Source organism: Bombus fervidus, chromosome 6 (genome assembly GCF_041682495.2).
Source record: "Bombus fervidus isolate BK054 chromosome 6, iyBomFerv1, whole genome shotgun sequence".
NCBI lineage: Eukaryota > Metazoa > Arthropoda > Insecta > Hymenoptera > Apidae > Bombus > Bombus fervidus.
This window is the reverse complement of record NC_091522.1, coordinates 9,876,151-9,900,604: the sequence shown is the minus strand read 5'-3', so window position 1 is coordinate 9,900,604 and position 24,454 is coordinate 9,876,151. Positions and strand designations below refer to the sequence as shown.

The window sequence follows — 24,454 nt, the reverse complement described above, 5'->3', positions numbered from 1 at the left end:
GTATCTCTCGTACTAAATTATTAACTTGGCTAAAAACAACGAAGTGTACAAACCTTCGGGCCAACGCGTTCAGTACAGTGTCATGAACGGTAAAAATCGTGAAAATTATTTTCATCTGTTTCACCAAAGAATTGACAAGGACGATGGGAACTCCGTCGAAAATATATGGTTTAACATCATGGCAACTGGCGACGCGGATAGTAACGTCGTTGTGTAAGTGATAGTTATTAATTCATGATGTACATAGTTTACGTTACCAGTCAGAAGTATCTGGGCACTCGTTTATTTTTGGCATGTATCATTTTGTTATTAATTATATGACTTGACGAAATTGATTTTAAACAACTAATATATATATGAAACGAAATACTGATATCTGCAAGAGTGAAATGATACAGTATAGTGGTATTCAATTTTCAACAAAATTTACAGCAATTCACTTTGGAAGAGTTATTTATTCTCGGACTATTTGCAATCTACATATTTTGTTGATCTTTCATATGAAAGTTATGTTCATGCAAAACTAACCATAGCGCTAAAGACAGATATTTAATAAATCATGATGTGCGAGGTTGAGCATGAATGGTTTGGAACGATGATCAGCCGTTGGAATCATCACGTGATCGTAAGAATCACGCGTGACTCGTGAGCCTTGGCACGCATACTGCATACATTATCCTGCAGTAAGAAACGATAGAAACGCTCACGCACTCTTATGCACTCGCACATTCTTTGGCGCCCACCTATCAAGTAGCTACAATACACCACCTACGCCGATCATTCAACTTCAACGAATAAGATTGTCTGTCAGCTGCACCCATTTGTTGACACGAGGCTAGGTGTTGTATTTCTTTTTGGTGGTCACGTGTAACCACGTGTTAATGAGAAACCCTGTTAACGCCTGGAGTTTCGTACAGGAAGATATAAATGTTAGGTATAAATTATTAGAATTTATGAGGAAAGATGACAATGCAATACTAATATAATTACGAAAGCTTCGTTGCTATCGTTTTCAATGTATACCCCTTTTCGTTTTGAAACCTCGAGGACTTTATATTAGACTATAAATTAAACTACTTTTTTGACAGTATTGTAGTTTCTATTTGTTGTATTTCATTCTATGACTTTTTGAGCGAGAAAGATATGAATTTGAAATGGCACTTAAAACATAGAAACGCACATGAAAGTATTTGAACATTTACCACTAAAAACTTTCATGAAAATATTGTGCGTGATTGAAATTTTATAAGATTGGAAATTCTTATGTCTTCGACAAAATCTCTGTGGGTTTGGTTCAGTTATATATGTGATGCGATTTTCTATAAAATCTACGGTGTAGAGTCATTCATCTCGTTACTTATTCTAAATAGATAAATAAAAATAATAATGAAAAATGATTAAGACTTGCAATTTCATTAATATTTACTATTACATGTTTGCTTTTCTATTGAATTACGTTTACTGATGCAATTACCTAGATTTCTTCTTCTTCGATACACAATGCTACATTCACTTTTTATCCCTTTGTTCGTGTCAATTTTTCATTTTGCTTAAGTTTCTAAATGGATGACTGATTGCTCGTCTCATATTGTTTGCTGTTGCTTCACACCATCGCGATACTTGTGCGCATTTTTCCTGACTATTCCATCGTACCACATGGCCATGCACAATGCCAATCAAGATCGGTCGTCTGACATTTACAAGTGCGCACAGTGTAATAAAGAAAATGACTGATTATCGGTCAGTTCACTTTCTATCGCGTAGGATGGTCGTTCGTGTTGGTAGTTGCCCAAAGAATTAGAGCACACGAACCCTAATGTTATCTAGGTATAGTGGCCGCTGACCATTGAACTTCTAATCTGGAAACCAGTGTCGCCCTCCGGTTGTCAGCTTCTATGGTCGAGCCAGCAAGCTAGGTACAGGTTGTTACAATAAAGCCGGCAGGCATGACAAATAACTAAATCGTTTCGCTACCGTTAAACACGTGCATTGCATTAATGGCAAACGGTACTTCGACAAAGATTGGACACCCGGAGCGAGCACCTGAAAGAAGTCTTGCGATCATTGTATCTAGGAACGAGATACCTGTGACTTCTTTTATTCGCTGCCGCCTTGTAAAACAGGATAGCCACGCGTTATAAATCAGTCAAAGAATTACGTGTTGACAAGTCATAAATAAGGCGATGTAGCACTGTTGGCGACTTATTTCACGTCGATATGAAAATATCTGTCATAAGTAAGAAACGCAATATGTCAATTCTGAGTGATCGAGGAAAGGAATTATTGCAGTTCTTTCTCTGGCACTTGAAAGTTACACGTTGACATCCTTATAAAATGATAAGATGTTAGAAAGACTACTAATTAAAAATATCTTTTCATTGTGTATATGTATATCTTGATCTCTGATTACGTTCTGTATAATGATTAAGCTTCGTCGTTTCATTAGGAACAAAATATTCTGTAATGGTTTGATCTACTAACTTAGATGTCTCTGTGTTTCCAATCTCACCGTGAAGGATGAGATCATCGTGGGAAAAATAAATATGCTGGACTAATTGGTTGTCACAGAATCTTAATGATCGAAACGTCCTTGCACCAACGATCGAAGTGTTCTAGATGTCATGACTCTGCAGCAAGAAAATGGTAACAAGGATGCTGTGCTCTTCTTTGAACTGATTCGTATTTTCTCTTATTTTAATTTTAAATCTAACATTCGTTAAATGAAGATTTACCAATTAATAAATAATTAAATTAACACTTACTAAATAACACGTACTAAATGTTGTACGTAAGTTACCATTTTATTGACTCATCAAATGCGTGACAAATTCCGAATTAGAACTAAACTACGGATACTTATGCAAATTTCCATTCTGATACAATCGAAGAAATGAAACACACAGATAAATATCGTTATAATACGATATTTTTATACGTCATACGTTCAATCTGTGTTCACCATTCTATGCATTTTTGTATTTTAAATTTCCCATAAATGCATAAATATTTGCAGTCTAATTATAACTGTTATATTATCTACCGAAAGAATCATATCTCACGTAACAGACAGCTAAGCAAATAAGCAATTTCCTAGTGTACTGAGAAGGTTCAACAGTATCAACTTCTCAAGATAATACACGATCGAAACTATCTCTAGATCGATGACTGAGCAATCGTTTGAAATCACCCGTAATGATCGTTCCCGATAGATATCGCGATAATTTGAAGTTTAAATTTCGAGTCATCGTATCTCCAATGATCTTGAGAGAAAAACTATTTAGAAGATTGAGAATCCCCGTGATCGTATTCAATCCGTTTGTCATAACTCGGTCGTTCGTTACCAGGAAGTTAGACACCTTACGGCATGGAGAGAAAGTCATACGAACATCATGACTCTTGTAAGATTCTACTGTTCTCCTAGAAAATTATACCGATCGTATATACTTGCGGCGATGCTTTGTATCGAGCCAATCTCTACGGGCGTCAATCTCCATTCGGTGATAAATTGCGGTAGTGTGCCAGGCAGCTGCTTTGAAATCTATCCCTCAAGAATAACGCTAATATAGTCTAACCATATGTGTCTATGGTAAAGCAACGAAAGCGTTTTCACTTTTGTAATTATAACTATGTGGTTTTTGTGCTGAACGCTAACCAAGCGGTGCTAACATTAGGTTAATTTCCTGAAATATAAATGTAATGTAAAAAGAATTTTTTTATGTGCGTCGCATATTTAATAGTTATATTATTATTAAAATGTATAGAACATGGATATCATGGATCGTTCAGTTTAATTTAATTTATGTTTCAAAGTAGAAGGACAGAAGTTTTAAATCTTATGTTATATAAAAAAAAGGGAAATATGTAAAATTTCTCGTATAGTTGAATTCGTCACTGTGTAACAGGTATAACACTTGTAAATAAATGAATGATGTATAAAGTACTAATTAATAGATAAATTGAAACATGAAATTATGTAGAAAGTTAACCTTTTTACGTATCGGTTAATAATTTATAAATCTAATTTAATTTATGCTCAATAAATGTATTAATTAAAAAAATTAAATCTATGATCATATCTATATCTGATTTTTAACATCTTCGTTTATAAGGGAGCATACCCGACACTTTCGTTACTTATATAATGATCGGTGAGATTAAATACACTTAGTTCTGCTCTAGTTATCTAATATCTAATTAAAGCTATAATGATCAAACGTGGGCTTTTAATGTCGTGAAAGATTGTTATTAGAATCAATAATGAATGCAATGAAATATTTCGTTTGATAAGGTAATACTTGATGTCCATGTTCCTCAATAAATTAACAGTAAAAAGCCAAATCGCAATCAATAGCTCGCGTGACAAGTTAGCCTGCTCTTTAATTAGAGAGAAAGTGTCGCAAGATTCTTGTATTTCACAGTTTCCCTGCAAAAGTACGAGGGAACTTCGCTTTTCCGTACTCAGCTGCTCAATCTAAACTAATATTCATAACTCGCCGCTAAATAACCTGGGACGTGTAAATATATTATCGATTTATTTATTGACGATTGAAATTGAATTACATAAATTGAAAGAAACCAGAATTATAATTAACTAGATGCACAACGTTACTAAAAATATAATTATCAGATTACACTTCGTAATTTACGATTAAATAAATATTCGTTTAAACTATGAAGACATTCGTGAGATTTTCTAAACGATGAAATAAACTTGTTTATAATTCTGATGGTGAAAGTGACATGGAATAAGAGCAACTGATACTGAAAGTACTAGGAATTAACTCTGGTAATGCCAAGGCCAATCTCCCTCAACGACAAAGAGAGCAAGCGAAACATCACCGATCACCGAACACGATATTCTACAATCGATTTCATGTTACTTTCATCTCGTAATTGATCCACTTCTGTGCAAGCTTTGTATATGATTCTGCGTTATTAAATAAAATATACGAGCAACACGATTTCACACGAATCTTAAACAAGCGTGTGTGCGTGAAACGAGTTTTTCAACTTCATCAGTATTCAAAGATATTTTAGTCTAATATGAATCGATGTTAGAAGTTTTGAATATGCGATTTAAGTCGAATTAACACCTATCCGAACGCCTATATGTAACGCCTATCTTTTTAATGCGACTAATTAGTCTATATTATACATATTTAAAATTGATGATTCCTTCATAACATAACTATTTAACATCATATTCAGTATTCATCCTCATCAATGTTTCTTGTTGTTTACACGTACCTACGCATATAAGGATACATTTATTGTACATTTTATATTTATTACCTTAACGAAGAAAGTTATCCGCCTATTATACTAAAATATTATAATCCTTTGTTTTTTTAAGTTTGAAATAAAATAGAAAATGTAGAATACGTGAAAATCATAAATATTATTTTGAAACAAGTGTTTGAAGATGTAGTAGAATAGTTAAATCGTGTTAGATATCTTTTTATTAAATTTAAGATGAAATAAAAACTGTAGATTATTTGAAAATCGCAAAAATTATATTATGATAGCAATTAGGATAATTAAATATCTATAATTAATTGTCCGTAATAGAAATATTATTAACTCCGCACTTCCATATATTTTTTATTATATTATATTATTTATATTATTTGCAAGAGTCGAAAGTACCAATTGAAAAGTTTCCTATATTAACTCTGAAACTGAAATTAAAGTGTTTCTTATGTGACAAGTCGCTTCCGCAATTTGGAGTTCTATTAATCTATTTGTAAATCAATTTGCGAAACCAGCAAATCTTGATCGCGAGCCCTTGCAAGTCGTTTATCCAATCTATCGATTGTGATCTGTTTTCCATATAAGGATACGGAAGCCGGGTACATCTGATCGTAGATAATCGGCGATGTTTGAAGAATTATGAGGGCATGAACGTAGATATAATCTGCTCGATTTATCAGATTTCAAATTTGAGTGCACTGAGGAAGTTGCTAGGTAATCAAAAACTGGTGCATGCACTTCTTGTTTATTACGGGCGCATGATTCTATTATTGTGCATCTGTCTATTAATTTGCGATAGATACAGTAACATTTATTAATATTCAGATACAACGATGTTTGAGAGATTCTGATTATGTTTTAATCCATTAAAATACTTATTGTAGTTAGTGGAGAAACATAAATTTTATTTATTTAATACATATAGCATTCTCCATAATAGCCAGTAAATTACGTATGTAACAGAAAAAATTAAATTTATTATCGTATCGAAAGTATCTGGCTATTACTAAATCGAAAACAAACGATTACTTTTATCTACGTGTTTCCTGTTTCCGATTAAATTGTCGTTGGTTGTTTATGTGGACGTATATGAAATATAATCCATGTTGGTTATCATAAATCATTGAACAAGGAACAGAACTGTGTCTGCAGGGCTACATTTTGCTGTACTAAAGAATAACTGATGATTTCACGGCAAATAGTATTATATAAATTACTTTGCTTGCAGCTGTTATTAACATACAACAGTTGTAAGCTATGCGTATATGGTCTACGCATAAACATCAGATTTTTTATGAACTTAGCATATTTATGGTTTATTTAACTTTTTATTGTCATGAGTTAAGGACAATACCCGGAATAAATACAAATGTTTTCATTTACCTTATAATTTTTAATAATACTATATCCGGAAGTTTTTAAGTAAATCTAAAGTAAATTGATTAATACAAAATCATTTTTTTCAATTATCGAATCATAAGGATGTCCAATTGTATCGAATAATTCGTTAAATAATAATCTACTATACCCAGTGATACATATCAACATGAAGCTTGTAGTATTACAAATCGTCTTTAGCATTTACTTCGGAAGACTTTACGTCACTAAGTATCATGTTTACTTGTCGAAAAAGTACATATTAGGTTTTCCGCTTCCACGAGTATCGTTAATAACGTCGTAGAAACGTTCCGCGGCTGTTTCCGGATGAAAGCAATGAAAGATACAGAGAGAAGACGCCGAGTAGTGAAAGAGGCGAAGTACGATCGGCTGGATTTTTCCCTTCAAGAGAAAGTTCTTGATTGGACCCCCGCGTCCGCCATGATAAATTAAACGAAAGTTTAAGTCGTCACGATCCCTAGGAGACGATCGCTACCTCGTGTTGCACGCTGACGATACGTGGCCGGAGGTGCTGTGTCGAGATGCTGTGTGTCGAGCCGTGGCCGAGCCGGATGCTTTCACTCTCGAGAAATATTTTCGAGGGACGAGATTCTTTCTCCGTCCCTCCTGTTCCGCCTGTCTCTTTCCCCTCTCTTCTCCCCTAGCCTTTTCACGAAACGTCCTTTTCAATACGATTCTTCGACGAACAAGGTGTGGCTCCTGCAAACTCCCACGTTCCGTGGCAAGTGATTCCCATGATACCGTGCGCGGCCTGTTAATGTTGCGCATCGATGCGCCTTCCTTTCTGCAGTTCTTCTTGCCATTGTTCTAACCGAACTCTAGGAAATATCGTTTCTACGAAGTTCGAATTTGCCAATTTGCAGCGTTAATAGTATCCGTTTGGTTTTCTTCTAATTGTCAACCGCGTGAAAGAGGCAGGAATTTGTTACGAAGTATGTATTCGATGACGTATTTGTGATTCTTTGGGTTTTAATCGCGTTATTGTATATTGCAAAACCCGAAGAATCGCTAATATGGAAGAACTCCATATATTAAAACGAAATTTTAGTTAATGCCCGATTAATTGCATTTTTGCTGGTTGAATTTATTTCTCTGAACGTGATTTTCTATTCTGTGAACTCTGTATATCGTCTAATCAGCGTGAAAATGAAAAATTTTAGATCCATGTATTCAATGTTAAGGAGGTTTATAATAAAAACATTGTAACCTCATTGCGGACTATATGCAAATTTATTACGATCGTTTATTAATTTCACGCAATATATTGATCAAGAGTGTTACACGTTCCACAAGACATGAAATATTAAATCTCAAATAGTTCTCCTATTCAAACATCATAAAAGATATACATACACATATCGGTAACCTCGATACATAGTCGTAACATACCAAATAGCGCAATGCTTTGAACACATTTAAACATAGGAACTTTCGATATAGTAGCTACGAATAAACAAGAAGTACCAAAGGTAGATAGTAACAGTAACAAGATCTTTGCTACTTAGGCGAAGATTAATGGAATCTCGTTCAATTAAACTCGATGCGGCGCCCACGATTCAGTGAATAAATGCAGATTATCACAACGGTTACGCGCCTCTTTTATCGTCAATGTACTTTCAATTACCCACATCTTGTGTTGGTGACGTCTACTCGGGACGCCGCTGCAACTGCGCGAAGCTCGAAGATCGCGATAGTTTGAATTAACGAGGTAGCCTCGCGCCTGGCAGTGTTCATGGAATACGTTAGATTCGTCACTCGAGACGGGACTCTGTTCACAACTAAATTACATTTCGAAATCGTTGATTCGGAATACAGGGTCGATAAAGCGCTTGTCTCATTAATGATTATTGATGGGACCAACGTTTCCAGCGAATACGTAGCAACTCCTTTATGGAAGTACTTTATTGCATATTCGATCGTTCTTTGTGGCACCATTCAATGCAACGTCGGAGATACAACTTTATAGTTCAACCTGTATTCTACTGTACAAAACATTTACGCGCATATCGTTAGAGCATACCTTCGAGCGCAGGAAATCATAATTGTTGCGGCAAAATCGTATTTCCTAAGTCGGTCATAAGAACATGATTATAACGATTGGATTTGAAGACCACAGGGAAAGAATATAATAAATCATGTTTTCCATTTCTTATGCGAGGGATTTTGATTGAGAGCAACGTGTCAATTTTTGCGATAAGTAAGAAAGCAGTATACCATATATATAGGTACGTTGCTTTATTATTCGTTGGTGGTACGAATAATCTTGTGCCTGATGTACAATTTTATTTTCTTGTCTTCGATAAAAGAAATTGGAAATTCGATTATTTATCACGTTATTAATCATCGTGTCAATTTAACGTCAAAAGACAAATTGTTAACTCAGAAAATGATGCTAATCTTATATCTTTGAAGTCAGGAGGTTACTCTTTTCTCAATAATATATCCCTTTCTCAAAGTATCATTTTAATACATTTACTTTTAGCCCCTAACAATAGCGATTATCGCTAGCTATTCATTATTAGGACATTTTGACATTAAACAAGAATTATATCTATTTTGTATTTCTCGTTTTACTTTGTGTAAAACATGTTTCTCTTTACTACGGATAACTACAAACGCGTTTTATTTAACTGTAGAAATTCAAACGATGAAATAAAACGTATGCGAGAAAATGTATAAGTTATAGCATGCATTTGCATATCAGCTACCTTCGTTCAATAATCTTGCCTCATCACCATGGATAGGCCGGTTTTCGAACACGTTTGCAATAAAAATCGAAAGATATATTTTCATTACCAATTATCAACTATAAACAGGTAGAAGAAAACCTTGGTACAAAGAAAATTTTGAACAAACTTTACGATCGAATTACATCCAATTACAAATCCATACATAGAAACGTTCATTCGAAAAATAGCCTTCTACTTAATGTGCTAACTGCAAGTAGATATATTAATTAATCCCGTGACATGAATATCGCTCGTTGGCGACTTTAAAGGGGGCGGGTATGGTCGTTTCGCCGCTCACCAGCCAGATAAAATATTGCTGAGATATCACTCAGGAAGGTCTCTCAAAGATCTCGTTAGGCAGGCAGCAGGCGGCAAATACGGGAACGCCGTTGGCTTTTAACGATCTTTTTTCTTTTTTTTTTTTCTTTTTTTTTTCAAAATGAACTGAAAGTAGGAAGCACCCAATCCACAATTCCAATCGTTCAGGTACAAATTTTCCTTGGGTTTCGTAGCTGGGTACGTAATATCCTGAATCCTTTCTCATTGCAACCCAGGGCGAAAAAAGAAACGAGAGAGGTTCGTATTTCGAACGATGGTAATCACTTCCTCGTCGGTGGTGTGCCGCGCGGTCATAAGAATCCGGTCTGATTTGCGATTTGATTATGTCGTTCGCGTGCGTATTACAATTTCAAAGCAGCTCCGGTTATCTAGAAACGGAAAACGGTATGTTGTCGCTTCGATGTACACCGCGAGTAAGCGTGCAATTTTTTCTGTCGACTTTGATTGCTCGTCCATCAAATCAATTCGTACCGTGTACGTGCGTTTACGCGTGCAGTTTCGTTGCAGCTGCTACAGAGACTGGACAATATATGATCAAGTCCTACGACCAAAAATACAGAAACTTCGTTTTTAATTGTAAAATAAGGAAATAAATTGAATTCGATTGAGAAACTGATCATTGGAATTGACAAAATTTATTCCGCTATTAATTTCTTATCATCTTATATATAAACTTATTATATGTATACTATGTATATACTGTTAATATTTATGTATAATATTTATAATTTCAGAAATTGTTTTACAAGATAATTATTCTAATGTGTCAAGTGAAAAATATTTCTTGGCTGTTACATAATTGTAAATGTGTGTAAATATTTTAGTAGCTGTATTAAGTAATTTATGGAATTTGCAGAAGGTAATATAGTTCATATTATTTGAATTTCTATTTTACGTATAAATAACGTGCACTTTCCTTTCAAAAAGTATGTACACATTGAAAATATAAACTTTGTAAAAATAACGAATATAAATTTTCATATTTTTATCCCAAGCAAGGATGCTCCTTCAATCGGTGTCCTCTTTAATCAATGATCGTGAGAATATAAAATAAAGAGGAGAAGACGACTTTCCAGGTCAGCCAATTTGTCTTATTAAGTTATTATAAGCACACAACATAGCCTTTTATTCATTGCGATAGCTACAGACAATAATAACACGTCATCTCCGGTTCTTAGTTGAAACAATGGCGTGAACACTGTTGAAAGCGCAGCACGAGCGGACAGATTCCCGTCTGGATCATCCTCATTATTGTTGATTTCAAGAAGTATCATTGAAGAACGAGGTCGCGTAAGAGGCAGATCAGCGTTCGATAACCGCTACTGTCGCGCGATGAAAGCGAAATATTCTATGTATAGCAAAGCGGTGTCGCATCAAGCATACGTTATTACCCAAGAATACAGTGCGGGCATTACGTATCTTTCGACATCTTCTTGTTGATTGTTCCCTCGTGAAGATGTTGCTGGCAACAGTTCTTTAGAAAGTGGAGGTGTACATCGATGCGTTAAAAGATCGGTATCTATGTCATCGTGTAACATAAAGTACGATTAATATGGAATACGCGTCATTCGGAGTTTCAGTAGAATGAGTCTTGCGTTTCTCTTAACGTTTCAAGTGGAATAAGCGTTGCGTCTATGTTGATGCGTTAGGAAAGTAAAAGTTATTTTTATTCCTGATAAAAGAATGTTTCTGTTAGTAGAATATAGCGAAGTTATGATATTTTGTTGTAGTCGGAAGGTTAAAGTTATAAAAAGACTTATTCGAATATTACGATGATTCTTCTACTTCCACGTAACTTATAAGGAACTTCAATGTATGGTATTCAGAATTACCAATTTCAAATTTTTAGGAGTCGATGTTTCATATCTATCAGCCTAATACGAATGTTAAATCGATGGTACGTTCTACATTCCTTGCTTGAAAGCGAATGAATGTAATTAATTTCTAACAATGATTAATACAGTGATTATAACTTTCCTTCCTTATGCATTTCCCATATATTGCAAAAGAACAATTCCTTGTCTTTATGTAATTTCTTTCGTAGCTAAAGATATACTTAGGAGGTTCTTATGGACGTTCTATATACGTATACACATTCTGGTAGCAGTTTTCTCAATTTTCAATCATAGATGAATATCGATGGCTGGTCTATTTTGCATTGACATGTTCTAGATAAATAATTCATATCTAAGATAATCATTGACGAAGCAATTTAATCAGCTATAAAATTGCATACCTATTATTGACTAACTATGAAACACTGCAATTTTATTGTACGTATCGCTGAAACAACGTTAAATGTTTAAAGTTCACAGCTATACCATGGTATGGGCATGGGAAGATGTACAAAGGAATAATGTCAGCACAACGGAAAACTGAATGTCACATCTAAATGTACATACATATATATTTTACACGTATAAATATAATTTTAGAATATTTCTCTTTATTTAATTCATTATTATTTAGGAAAGTACTTTATAAATTATTAATTTCTATATATTTAATCGTAAACAGTCCTAAGTTGATATTTTGAATAACTCTTTAAAACTGTCAGTGTACTTAATGATATATGAACATTCTTTGCGGTGCGTATTCCTTTCTAAACGCAGGAATCGCGATACATCTTTCGTTGCGATCAATGATACGCACTGCAATAAATTACGAGAATTTCACAGAATCGGTCCAACAAATTACTGGCCGATGCCGCATTACGTTGCGGTGACTGTAATTGGTGTGGTGAAATACTACCAACACACTGTGATTTAACAATTTTATTTGAGAAATCTTTTTCTGAATAATGTTATGATATCTATCCGATTAATACGATGATAACTTATCTGAATAAAGAGAATAAAAGCCAATTATGTGTAATTAATTAATAACACGCGTCATGCTGAGTCGTACAGTGAATAATGTTTCGTTTTAGAATGTAATGAATTTATTATATTTTTCAGTCTGTTATGTATTAACTTTATTTTAACATGAGTGATCGCATTAACGCGAGGAGAACTTTTTATTTAAATCGTAACGATGTTTTGCGCTACAGCATTGCATCGATACATCTACCGTAATTAATGCACTATATTTCGAATGAGAGAACGTTTAACTTTTATACTTGTGTATATAGGTATTCGTAACTCTTGTTTTAGACATTTTGTCATCTATTATATTTATATTATTGATATTGGCAATATTACTGTTTCCATTTCTGAATTCCATTTCGTAAAATTATGATGCTTCATCTTATTTGCCTCTCAAGTTTTCTTTTGTTCGCCAAAATTCGTTGTAATATATTGTCCACCCGTATATAAAAAAATGATATTGTAATAAGTAAATTTTCTTTTATTCCGCTTTGATTAAACGTCTGGATTTCCATTCTAACGGTAATAAGCAAAAACGACGATTAATGTCTCTTTATCGTCGCAAGAGGCACTTTCTTCTTTCATGTAACGGATTTGATCAATTAGGAGTTTATTAGGAGTTTATTATGCCTGACTATGTAGGCATAGTTTGTTTTAAAGTTGATTTGAATAGTGAGCGTCGTCGGAGACATTCGCGTTCGAAAATGTAAAGCGGAGCGACAAGTAAGTAGGAAATGTACGAGGTGATCCAAGCGCCTTGTCTTTCAAACTATACTTGACAGGTTGAGCCAAGGGAGCAACTGCTCGGGCGTTTTAACTTTGAACACGTACCACGAAGATCTCCCGAGACGTACTACGTCATCGCTAAACGTTTGTGGCTTGTCATCGCAGTAATTGACTTTCTCTCCTGACAACGATGAAAGAAAACTGTCGTAGCTGCACGCTCGGACAGTCTGCGTTAATTAATCCTTTCTAACTCGACTCATTCGAAGCTTTACCTATAGCAATTTATTATTTGTCTAATGAAGAAAGTGGTAGAATGTGCTTTTCGAATTTTATTTGTAACATAGGCATGGAAACGACTATTTTTGAAATGTTTCTTAGAAACACTAATTAACCAGTGCGGTAATGGCGCAGTTAATGTATCGCAATATACTACTGGGCTAATAGATGTCTCAATAAATAGGAATGTTGCTGTTACGCGTTTAATAACTCCTTGCTTTTATTCATTTTTATGCCATAATTTATTCTTGTAGTACCACATTGCGCGTACACTGAAACCAGAATGCAATTTGCATGTTACGCGCAAACGCGTTACGATCATGACAGGTTTAAACATTTTATAAGGTGTGAAAAAACTGTTGTTACAAGCATAATTTTAGGCATGAAAATTGTATAAAATGCGTCGCAATGTGTTGGTAATAATCGTCTTCGGCCTTTATGTAGATCGTTGGACCGGTCGCATTTATCATTCTCAGGCAGCTTCGTTGTTACTCGATTGAAAATTTCAAGGAGCGCCTCAGTATGCCTTGAACAGCGAGGGGACGATCATTTATCAACGGGCATTCCGGTATTCAATTTAACCCTTATTAGATGAGTAATTTCCTGATCGTGCCTATTAGCGGATTAATCAACAGATTTGCGTATGATCGAACGATAATGGTAAGCCTTCCTGTCGGATAATCGCATCCCGTTTTGTGTTTAACTGATTCCAATAAAATTTAGATAGATGATTGAATGTCTGAAAGATTCTAAAAGGAATATTCGATATAATTCTATTCTCTAAATTATTTTTCTATAACGTTTTTTCTAAAATTAACAAGCGAGCAGGAAGAGAGAATATCGGCTAGAAATAAATTAGGCAATGTGGGAAATGTAACAAAACTTGAATATCCAGTTAATACAATTTATGATTGTACTTCTTAGCTTGTACTGTTTTTTCGTTTTTATCGCTGATGTTTAATATCTACTGAATAAAACAAGAGCAATTAATCGCCATTTTAAAGAAAAATACACTATGGGATATATCCAACCATGTTTGTATAACTCCTCAAATATACATGGGGCAAGTCGAATATATAGCAAAAACCACGGAAACTTCAAGATACCTGAGAACTTATACATCATACATTTTCTCCAATTTATTGTATATTAATAATATATATATTATATATATCTGTATAATAAATACTATCTTAATGACGATATTCCTTAATTAAGTACTCTATCATAAATAATTTTTGTATCTTACAAGAACTTATTCTTTGTTTCAGATGGAGCACCAGTTCCTGCAGACGCTATTGAACACGAGGTAAGAAAAGGCTAGAAAGAAAACGCAGGTTTTTTTATCTTTTTGACGGAACGTGTAGAAAGTCAGTAACTTGATTTATTTCATGGATTGCGATGCTTGTTTATTATTTATTGCATGTCAATTTATAAAATACGATTGCCCCTTGCCGTTTGAACAATTTCGCGTAAAATGACTCGCGTTAGCGTGTTTCATTATGATTTCACGCTTTTATATTCCATTAAAATAATATCAATAAACCAACGATCAATGAAACAGCAAAGGAAACTATTTTGTTTTTTAATAAATCACACTTAATGAAATGGATTAGGCGCTTTACGTATCGTTAATGATTTGTACATTGTCTCGCTTTCGTTTGTCTTGCAATAAAATAATATGACTCATGCTTCGTATCAAACGCTATATTCGCTATATTCCAGCATTGCGTTAAAAATTTCATATTACGTTATTGACGTATTGCGTGATATAAATACCAAGATTTATGAGTCTGCTATATTACGTGAGACGTATTTTTCAGTTGAAATTACAAGTAAGAAACTATGTAGATCGACCACGAATGAATCAAGTCAGAAGATATCGTGAACACTCTACCTCTTCTTTGGCACATTGCGTATTTAAAGTCACTCTCGTTACGAAAGGAGATAATGACATCGATTAAAAACGCACTCATTAGCTCTTTATATAACTGTGCCAATATGCGTTTAGATTATCGTCTTGCAACTCTTTCCTGTCAAACAAACTAAAATAAAAGTGAAACTGATGCCTGGCACTCATAAATTTGACGCGTTGATGCACACTTATAGGAAATGTTCACACCGAATGAAATATTTTACAAGCTGAAAAATTGTTATCATTAGAAAACCATTAGACCCAAATAGTTTAATAAACATTTTTCACAGGTTCACAGATATATGTGAAATGTAATAGCGTGGATCTTTGTAAATAGTTAACAAATATGTTCATAGAAGATAAAATTTGAAGAAGATTCGCAGATGATAAGTAGGGAATATACCTTTTGTTTTCTCAATTTCATATTTCATTCTTTAAAAGGCAAATGATTTACTTCTATAAGTTTATGTGAGGAACGATCAAGAAAATTTTTTCCCAACATATTACGTATTCTGTCGATTTTTTTACAACGAGAAACTACACTCTGCAATAAAGATTCCGTGAAATAAATAGATTTTGTGAAATACTATATTTGCTCTAGTATTTAGATCAAAGTGCAAAGGATGGAATTTTAATGAATCGTCGAGTGAGTAATATAAGAAATAAGTATAATACGAAACGTCAGCTTGATTTCTAGAAACGAAAAGACCAGCTTTACCAGAACTCAATCAATCATTATTGCAACGTGCCGATCATTTTGATCCGGAATGGGACCGAAACGTCATAGGTCGATATCCCACGATCAGCTGAGGCGTCGAAACGGATTTCGCTAGAGGATTTGTGCGATACTTTCCCGTCTGGTGCACCTGTGCAATAAAGCTTCCATGTTTCTTTACGCTACGATTGTATCTCTAGCGCACGTTGTATCATCTATCCTATAGCCTACAGGTCGGTAGACTGATTGCCCTTAATACACATATAATTTATACCGAGGAGAGGGAGGATAGGACGTTGCAGCTAATTGGATTCCCTGCATACAAACGTTGACTTAATATAATAATCATCGGTGCGTTGTGTTGCTGTTACGAACGAGCCGCAAGATTAATTCGCGTTCTGTAATCGCGTGTTAATAACAGCTCCTTTTCTTTCTTTTGCGGTCAGCCGATGCAACAATCCATCTTCTCGTGTCCTGTGTCTAGGATCGTTGGCTGAGGATACAGGGGAGATTTGTCATGATTTTGATCTCTTTCAGCCAAACAACCCTTTCACTTGCGTTACTTCGTTGCCTTTCTACGCCGCTTAATTGTAAATAAAAACAAGAAAGATATATATCAAATACTTCTTGTGAATTCTCTTTAAAAAACGATATATAAAACGCTTTGCTGATTATACTCCTCATACGTTAGATCTTATTACACGTTTTTTCTTGATAAAACGTCAGAAAAATATTCGTTACGATATCCTTTTCCTCGATTCGTGTAAAGTAATGGCTATAGTGACGTAAAGTTTTACTCGCGCTTCGCGTTTATCGCATTTAATGTAATCATCAGACCGTGGATATTTATGCAACATAAAGGTGTCAAAATATGTAACAAATATGAAGATATCTGTGCCAAGTTGTGCAGGATGTACACTCGCGGTCAGAAATCTTAGGATATATTTTACTATTAATAATGCTTTATCTTCGATGGAGATCTTATGTAGAAATAATTATTTTATAAGTATCTATAAAAAGTTTCTATTTTGTCATGTGACTCTTGTTTCCATATAAATAGGTTCCACGATAACAACTTACAAAGAACTTCTTAATACGTTAATTGCCATACAAATTTTATATATTTTACCATGGTAAATGCAACAAATTGAAATATAGCGCATCATAAAATTTAATTTTTGCCAAATACCATACTGTATTTCTGCACCTTTTTCTCTGAAAATATCACCGGTCACGTACGTCGTTAAAAATCTTTTGCTTGATAAAATTTCTCTTAGTTTAGTCGTAAAATGTAGGCCACCGAGGTAATCGACGTGTTAATTAAAAATACGATTGTGTTAATTAGAAACGCCGGTTGATCGTATCTGAATAATTTACCGCGACATTTTCTTCTATCGTGATCACGGTCAAAAGTATTTATTCAGAATCGTGATCATCTCTTCTTACGCGACATAACAGCTCATCTATCACTTTCATTTACGAGGGCAAAAGGTGCTCGTTGTCTACAAATCTTGATGCAATATTCGCCTTGGAGGTCATTCGTAAAAAAGCAGCGCGCATATGTTAACGTCCGTTTGCCGGAAAATGTTCTGTGCTTCATTGATTTATAACTTGGTTCGTTCGCTACCCATCTGAAACCTTGTAACTTTATTTATGTTCTTACACGTAACAGTATGCACTTCCTTATCGTATCTGAGGAAATATATTCTATCGTAGCAAGCAATAAATTTTTCGCTTTTAATATTATCGTTTATAACGAATGATTGCTTATCTAGTGCATTACATGTTGAAATAAAATGATGTCATAATATACATATGTTAAAGTAGAAATACTGGATGCCTCAAATAGAGGCATCAAATGGAAAGATTTCATTGAACAAACAATTTATTGCGCTATATTATTATGTTAAATCAACTGATCTTTATAACAAGAATGTAACAAGGATTTGTGTTAGAAGGTTTATCGACAATTTTATCTTATTTTTTGTTTCTCTGATTAATATTTAATTATTTAATATAGCATGATTTAAAAGATACTGCCTTGAACATGAGAAAATTATTATCTTACAATAAAATGAATGTATTATATTGTACTAGAATATCTTATCTTAAATTTGTATAATTTCAATTGGATCGTCAACACGTACGCACAGATCATATTGCTCATATTTAATAAGTTCGATTAAAAAAATTATGACATTTGACTTTCAATAACTCGTTTAAATTGTGAAATAGTAAAAAAGTTGGAAATTCAATTATCCCCTGCGTAAATCGTGTCAGAAAAGTGTTAATTCATCGTCCGATGAACGTATTATGAAACACCTACATTTCAGCTCTGAGAAAATTAAATTACGTCTATTTAAACAAATCTATCATTTAAGACGTAAAGTCAGATACAATTGCAAACATTTGTTAATCCAAATAATTGTCATACTATGAATAGAATTTTCTTTCATTTGATATCAGATTAATTGTAAGGGAAAGAAAAGGTTTGTTTGTAATGGAATTAAAATATTATTTCAACACTTTTACTCGGCTGTAGCAACTCTTCGTACTCTCTAATCATTGTATTTACGCTTTTCAATCACTGTTTCTACGTAACTGCATCAACACGCTAACTTGCAACCGCTTGACTACCTTCAATCATCACATTTGTTCAAGCCAAATTTAATTAGCTTTAATGATAAATAATTAAATGACACGCAAATAAATTAATAACTAATAATACGGCTAAATATCATAATTGCTGATAATTGTTGTTATCATATCTGTATATATGTTATCTTACAATACGTATAGATGAAACTATAAATTTATTATATATATAAACTACTATATAACGATGCTTCTTGTGAGTATTTTCTAAATTGGCAACTCTCTATCTAACAATTAAAGTTCCGTAAGATGTTTTTGATATGCATATATATTGTCTAAACTTCAATATTGAAAGTATCAATAACGAATTTCAATACAATTTTCGATTACTTCTGATTAGAAATAAAAAGAGATAAAGATTGGAGTATTTATATTCTGTGGCAACAAACAACTTCTTTTTGGCGTAACAGTGTTTTCACCAATTGAAAAACATCGAGAGCAATCGATGTTGCAGCTGCCATTAAATATTTCACTGGAGGTTCTGCAACTGCTGTGTTGAAACTTATTATTAGTATCCAACACTAACCCGAGAACTTGTTAGAATTTGGAAATTCGTTACGTTGATAGCCACAGCCTGAAAATTCGTATTTCCAATGCACGTGAAATAATACACAAATATCCACGTACATAGTCAGAACTATACGTATTGTGATACGAACAGGCGTGTGTACATGCATGTGAAACAGAGATTTCTACGCGTGACACATTCATCGATGCATGAAATTTCCATACAAATATGAGACAATCAAAACTGTAAAAAGATTGCATTTTAATTATACGACACATCCAGCACACGCACCTACTGTTTTCCATTTATTATCGTTTAAATTACCGCGTACACTCACTCGCCATGTTATACACGTGTATACAACGTCGAATTACCATACAATCCTAAGACGCATAGCTTGCCTCCCAGTAAATAACCGATAATCGAACGTCCAGTAGGAATTGATCGTTACCCTTAGGATTAGATAGATAAAAAAATACACAGCCATAGGAACGACTCTAGGATCGGAACATTCGACGAATACAAAGTAGGCGAATACAGTTATAACGTGAGTAAGTTGACCTGACATATTGGTAACAATACTAGGCGTGTCACCGGTGTGTTGCAACTGATTTCAACGACTATCGTCCGTATTAGCATTGACGCGTGAGTATTGCTCGCGTCCGCACGTGCACGTTCCTCCACCAGATAACAGTGTATAGTACGCGTAATATTGAACGGCACAAATATATAGGCGCAGCTGGTATCCACGTCATATGCACGATAGCAGCTAACTAGTTTTGCAGCCGGTCGTCGGCACGAAGATGTCTTAAATGTCAAGGCGAGGACACGGTGGTGTTGTCCTAGCCGAGGATAGACCATCGCCTTTTATACGATCGGTCAATGAGCTCCGCGAAAGGAACTTCGGTATACGTCATCCTGGCATACCTTTTAACAAGAGTTCATCTCCAGAACAATGAATGCGATAAATCTTTCGTCACGCGACTACTCGCGTCTTTTTCCACGAAAACATATCCTGTTGAAAATTTGTTTGATTGATCTTATTTTTCATTTTTAGAAGCTTCTTTTTTTAACTTTTATTCTTAAGATTTTTTTGCCCTATGCAAATATTGTTTCAGTATCTTCGTCCCGTAATAATATCACCGACAAGTGGTAATTTTTCTTTTTCTCTAGTATCGAATAATACTAAAACTTTTAACTTCGTTTGTTCAATCTCGTCGGTCTTTAAAATAAAAACATTTTATGTTCCAGTAATAAATATGGCTGTTTGGAGAATAATATTGTATATGTACAAGTTTATGGAAAATTTAGAATTATATAAAAATGTAAAAACATGCGTATAATATATAAAAATGTACAAAATAAGGGTCGTCCTATATTTACTGGGTAGGACCAATTTAGGTTTCATTTCTCTAGCTGCGTTCGTCAAAATATGACATTTCACAAATATTCAGTCTATTTAGTAAATCTTACAGATTCTTACTGCTCGAACAAACAATATTTCGCTTGCGATCGTAACATTCAAAAATTTCGTCTGTATGTTCCAGGACTCCATAGCGTCGGCCTCTGAAACAGGCGAGGAATACGAAGACGGTGACGACTCGGATATGTACATGGAGCCAGACGGTACCGAGCCGGACGAAGGCGACAAGGTAGAAAGAAACCAAGAGGACGAAACTTACAAAAACACGACTGACGAAGTTCCATCAGACGTGGCCGAGATAAAAGACGAACTACCAAGCTCTACCACCGACAATCCTACCTCGAAGGACCAGAAAGCGGAAAATACCAAAGAAACGAGTCAAACGGATGCGCCTGACTCAGAAGACAAAAGCTTGGAAACCGATAGTCAAAACTTTTTCCCTTCGTTCGCGGAGTTGTTTGCGAATCACAGGGCTTCCTTCGCGGAGCAACAAAGGTACAGACCCAATAGATTCCTCGGATACTTCCAACGCGATCGCAGTGGCTATCAAACAGCGACTGCAACGGCGAAAGACGTTCATCATCCGCTTCTAGGGTCGGGGAACTTTGGTGTGATTCGAGGCGGCACTTACTACCCTGAAGAGAAAGAAAACGACGAGTACACGATGGACGATAGTCTGTACAATCCTTACTACCACAGTGGAAATCGTGGCCGTGCAAACTATTTCAGCAATCCGAAACCTCAGCCGATTCGCGGCGGCGATTTCTTCGCGAATTTCCGAGACTTCGCCGATATCACGGCTCCGCCTAAGTCCAGTTTCTCTCACTTATCCGTGGTTTATGCAAATAAGAACGGCAGCACAGCTGGGCGTATCACAGAGCCTAGGAATATTATCGAGACCCTGAGGATGTTGGAAGAGGAAGGGCAAACTAGTTCCGAGGTAACGACCACGACAGAAGCGCCGAGGAAGAAGCAGAGCAAAGGGAAAAGGAAGTTGATGAAGATGAAGCAATACGAAGAGGACAAGGCCAGAAGATCCCGTATGACCGTCGAGCCTTTGTTAGCGCTCAGTTGAACGTACGCCGGGATCCAAATTGTATGGTAGTGCGGACGCGAACCCCGGGATCTTTTCCCAAACGCGAAATCTGGCCACGAGATCAGAACCAAAGTCTGAAAAGTGTTGTCACATCCTACTACGTATCGGAGGAGTTTGTGCTGAAAATGAAAGGAACAATGATCAAAGGGACGCTTGCCTCGCGTTTATCTAAACGTTTACGAAGCAACTATATGATCGTTTTGAAATTTTTTCCAGGTAAATTCCGATACGTCCTGAGACTGGATTTTATATTAATAAGAACGTTCGTACAGAGATCTTATTCCTACGTAAGCGTGTTCCGTTTTCGTATTTCTTGATTATCAGCATTAACATAAATGCGTTCCACCTTGGCGTATTGAAAAAATCTCCTTTGCAATTGTAACGATTGCGTGGAAACCGCGTGTTTCGAGCAATTATTTAAATTGTTTATGGGAGATAAGCTGTTATTTGTGTACCGTTCTCGATTTGTAATTCAACGTTTCAGACACTCTGAGAAAACTAAAAGCGCCAAAATACAGGTTACCGTCGAATCGAACCACTAATGATACTGTAGAAACTTAGAGCTTACTGAAATTATATGAAAATTTCTTAAGTTAGCATCGATATGCTGTCAAGTGAACATCGAAGTGTTTTCTATTCGTGTTCTGCAATGACGGATTAATCGTTGGACGAAGAAAACAATTTAAAAGGAATAAAATATTTCATCTTTATCTGTAAATCCAAATTAAAAAAACTAGCCTATTCGTCTGTGGATATCACATTGAATCATAAATAACGTTCTCTCAGTATATCTTCAGTGATATTTCCAACAAAGCAACACTTTTTATACACTTGCATCGTACATAACATTTTCCCATTAATTTAAGAATTAGTAGATCCTCATTTAAGATATATCAACGAATTCAAACTGTCAGTGTCTCTTAATTTTTATCATCTCGCTATTAATATCCTACGTATAGTCAGGCATTATAAGATAATTCTCTTCTTAATAGATACGGTTCCTTCATCAACCATTTTCAAAGCTTTTCCTAGCAACGTACTATAGCGCGTACGTTGTCATTTCAATGAAATAGTTCGGTATAATATATCTCGTTTATATCCACCATGAGAATGTATTTATTCAAAAACATATATTGACATTTTTGCGCGAAAGTTTACCAAGTTTTACAAAAGATATGTGGAAAAGTTTGAAGATCGAACTGAAGAAATATCTCGTTTAAGATTCGCATAGAAACGCATTGAAACGTGCAACGATTCAAAATTGCTTTCGTCGTCGATCGATTAATCCCCGAACTTTTGTATGCGCGTATAAGTAGTCATCTCAAGTTGGCGAGTTGCGATTGTGTCAAACTCGTTTATCGGCAATTCACGGACACATTTTAAATTGATTGAATGCACTTGCGCGTGCAGTTTCGTTATGGTCGAGTAAACCTCGATCCGGTACGAGTAACTCGTACACACTAACGATAATTTCCGTTCATACGCTGCGCACAGTTGACGCACGCGATCACGTGCGAATACACCGAGTGTGAAAATAGAAAATTCTGCGCCACGCGCGTTATCATCGAGCGCAAGAACGGAATCACGCGGAGAAAAAAGAAAAATTGTTGCAAGAGCGTTGATTTGCGTGTATCGCGGCCTTTTGTAAATAAATTCCATCGCTCTCTGCTTCGTGTTTTCTTTAGTGTTTTAGCTAAAGCAGAACCGGACTAACACTCGCGCCTTCATTCCATGAATATGTATTTGTTCGTTCGGATCTCGTTTCTGCGTCTAGCTATGTAGTTTCTAAACGAGTAAGATCGATCGTGGATAAGTATCTCTCCTCTTCTTTTCTTTACACGCAGACTGTGTCTCGCTGCATTTATTAAATTCACAAAGACTGTTCACCTATTAATTATTATCGGCTTAACGTAGAATTGTTCATTCCTTTTTCATAAATTAAACTAATATTTCTCTCATAAAAGCATCTAGTTTTGTTTAGATCTACATGTAAGCGACTTTTCTTCACAGCACCCTTTGATATGTCTTTTCTAATTCGATTGAAGATCATGCATTTCAATCGTTAGATCGGTGGTTTGTTTAAAAAAAAATTTGCTCTGATTCTCGGGAAAAATCACGGCGAAGATTCGTCCTGTGCTTCATAATAGGAAAGAATTATGAAGAGGACAGCCTACAAGTGAATTATTCGCCGTAGATTTCGGCGCATTGTTATAACAGTTGTTGTTGATTATTTTAAGTATATGAAGTAGGTATAATAATTAAATCGAATACTCTGTCTCATGCTGTTTTTAATATGGTGCAAAGGGACACGATGAGATATCGAAATAAAGTATATTTTTCATAACTTACGTGAATGTGAAATCCTACTACGATCATTTCCTACGATTTATACACGGGCACTCTGTTCTCAAGGTAAGTAAATTGTACTGGATATACCATAAAACAAAGTTAATCTCATCTGCAGAGCAGACGTACAGAAAAGTAGGGTTTTCAAAAAATTGGAAAAAATTCAAGAATGCTTATACTTTCTACTATCGTACAATCAATTTTTGAGACAAAT

At 35.0% G+C, this 24,454-nt stretch overlaps 1 protein-coding gene across 6 annotated transcripts in view; it reads left to right on the top strand.

Moving 5' to 3' along the window:
- Positions 1–24,238, top strand: part of LOC139988636 (uncharacterized) — a 75,868-nt gene extending 51,630 nt beyond the window's left edge. For all 6 annotated transcript variants that reach the window (XM_072006287.1, XM_072006290.1, XM_072006291.1 and 3 more), the window contains 2 exons: positions 14,854–14,891; positions 20,923–24,238. In XM_072006287.1, the coding sequence (XP_071862388.1) occupies positions 14,854–14,891; positions 20,923–21,873 (989 nt within the window). In that variant the 3' untranslated portion in view covers positions 21,874–24,238. The remainder of the gene's footprint in view (positions 1–14,853; positions 14,892–20,922) is intronic.
- The last annotated feature ends 216 nt before the right edge of the window (positions 24,239–24,454 follow it).